Source organism: Ursus maritimus (assembly GCF_017311325.1).
Source record: "Ursus maritimus isolate PB19 chromosome X unlocalized genomic scaffold, ASM1731132v1 scaffold_X1, whole genome shotgun sequence".
NCBI lineage: Eukaryota > Metazoa > Chordata > Mammalia > Carnivora > Ursidae > Ursus > Ursus maritimus.
Window position 1 is genome coordinate 1,855,148 of NW_024423319.1, and position 790 is coordinate 1,855,937.

Below are 790 nucleotides of genomic sequence, written 5' to 3' on the forward strand. Positions count from 1 at the left end.
GCATGTCACTGAGCGGAAGCCTACCCTGGCCAGGGTGTGCCTGAGGCCAGCCTGGTGGCTGCTCTCCCGGAGCCTCAGGGAACACGGGGATGGGCCAGGAAGGCTTTCAGGAAGAGGTGGGCTGTCAGTGGGGCCTCAAGTAATTGGTCAAACTTGGGTGTTTGGGATGGGAGGCGTATCTGAGGAACGTTGGAAGGCAGGTTCAGCCTGGGTGCAGGGAAGCAAGATGGGCAGGACTGCTAGGGACTTGAGCATCCCCCCAAGCCCTCCTGGGAGAGGCTGCCCTGCTGAACCTCGTGCCTGCCCTGACGGCTTGTGGACCCTCGCCTTACCCTGAGCCCTGCCCTGTCCTCCGTAACTACTTCTCCCCAGAGCTTCCGGCCAAGATCCTGACCCCAGACAACGAGACCTACATGGCGGTTGAGGGCAGCACCGCCTATCTTCTGTGCAAGGCTTTTGGAGCCCCTGTGCCCAGTGTCCAGTGGTGAGTGAGCCCTTCCCAAAGGGGGCACCTCTAAGCCGTCTTCTGGCCCAGGGAGCTGGGGAGGGCAGGACACCCAGCCTGGTGGGGTCTGAGCCGGGCCTGCCTTGCTCACACTAGGCTCGACAAGGAAGGGAAGACGGTGCTACAGGATGAACGCTTCTTCCCTTACACCAATGGTACCCTGGGCATCCGGGACCTCCAGGCCAATGACACTGGCCACTACTTCTGCCAGGCTGCCAATGACCAGAACAATGTGACCGTTGTGGCTAACCTGCAGGTCAAAGGTCAGGTGATACCCCCCCCCCC

The 790-nt window shown here is 61.5% G+C and overlaps 1 protein-coding gene across 2 annotated transcripts in view; it reads left to right on the top strand.

Annotated features, from left to right (window-relative positions):
- The window catches only part of L1CAM (L1 cell adhesion molecule), a 20,513-nt gene that overhangs the window by 9,046 nt on the left and 10,677 nt on the right, over nt 1-790 (top strand). For both annotated transcript variants that reach the window (XM_040626975.1, XM_040626971.1), the window contains exons 10-11: nt 373-484; nt 602-768. In XM_040626975.1, coding sequence (XP_040482909.1) covers nt 373-484; nt 602-768 — 279 coding nt within the window. The remainder of the gene's footprint in view (nt 1-372; nt 485-601; nt 769-790) is intronic.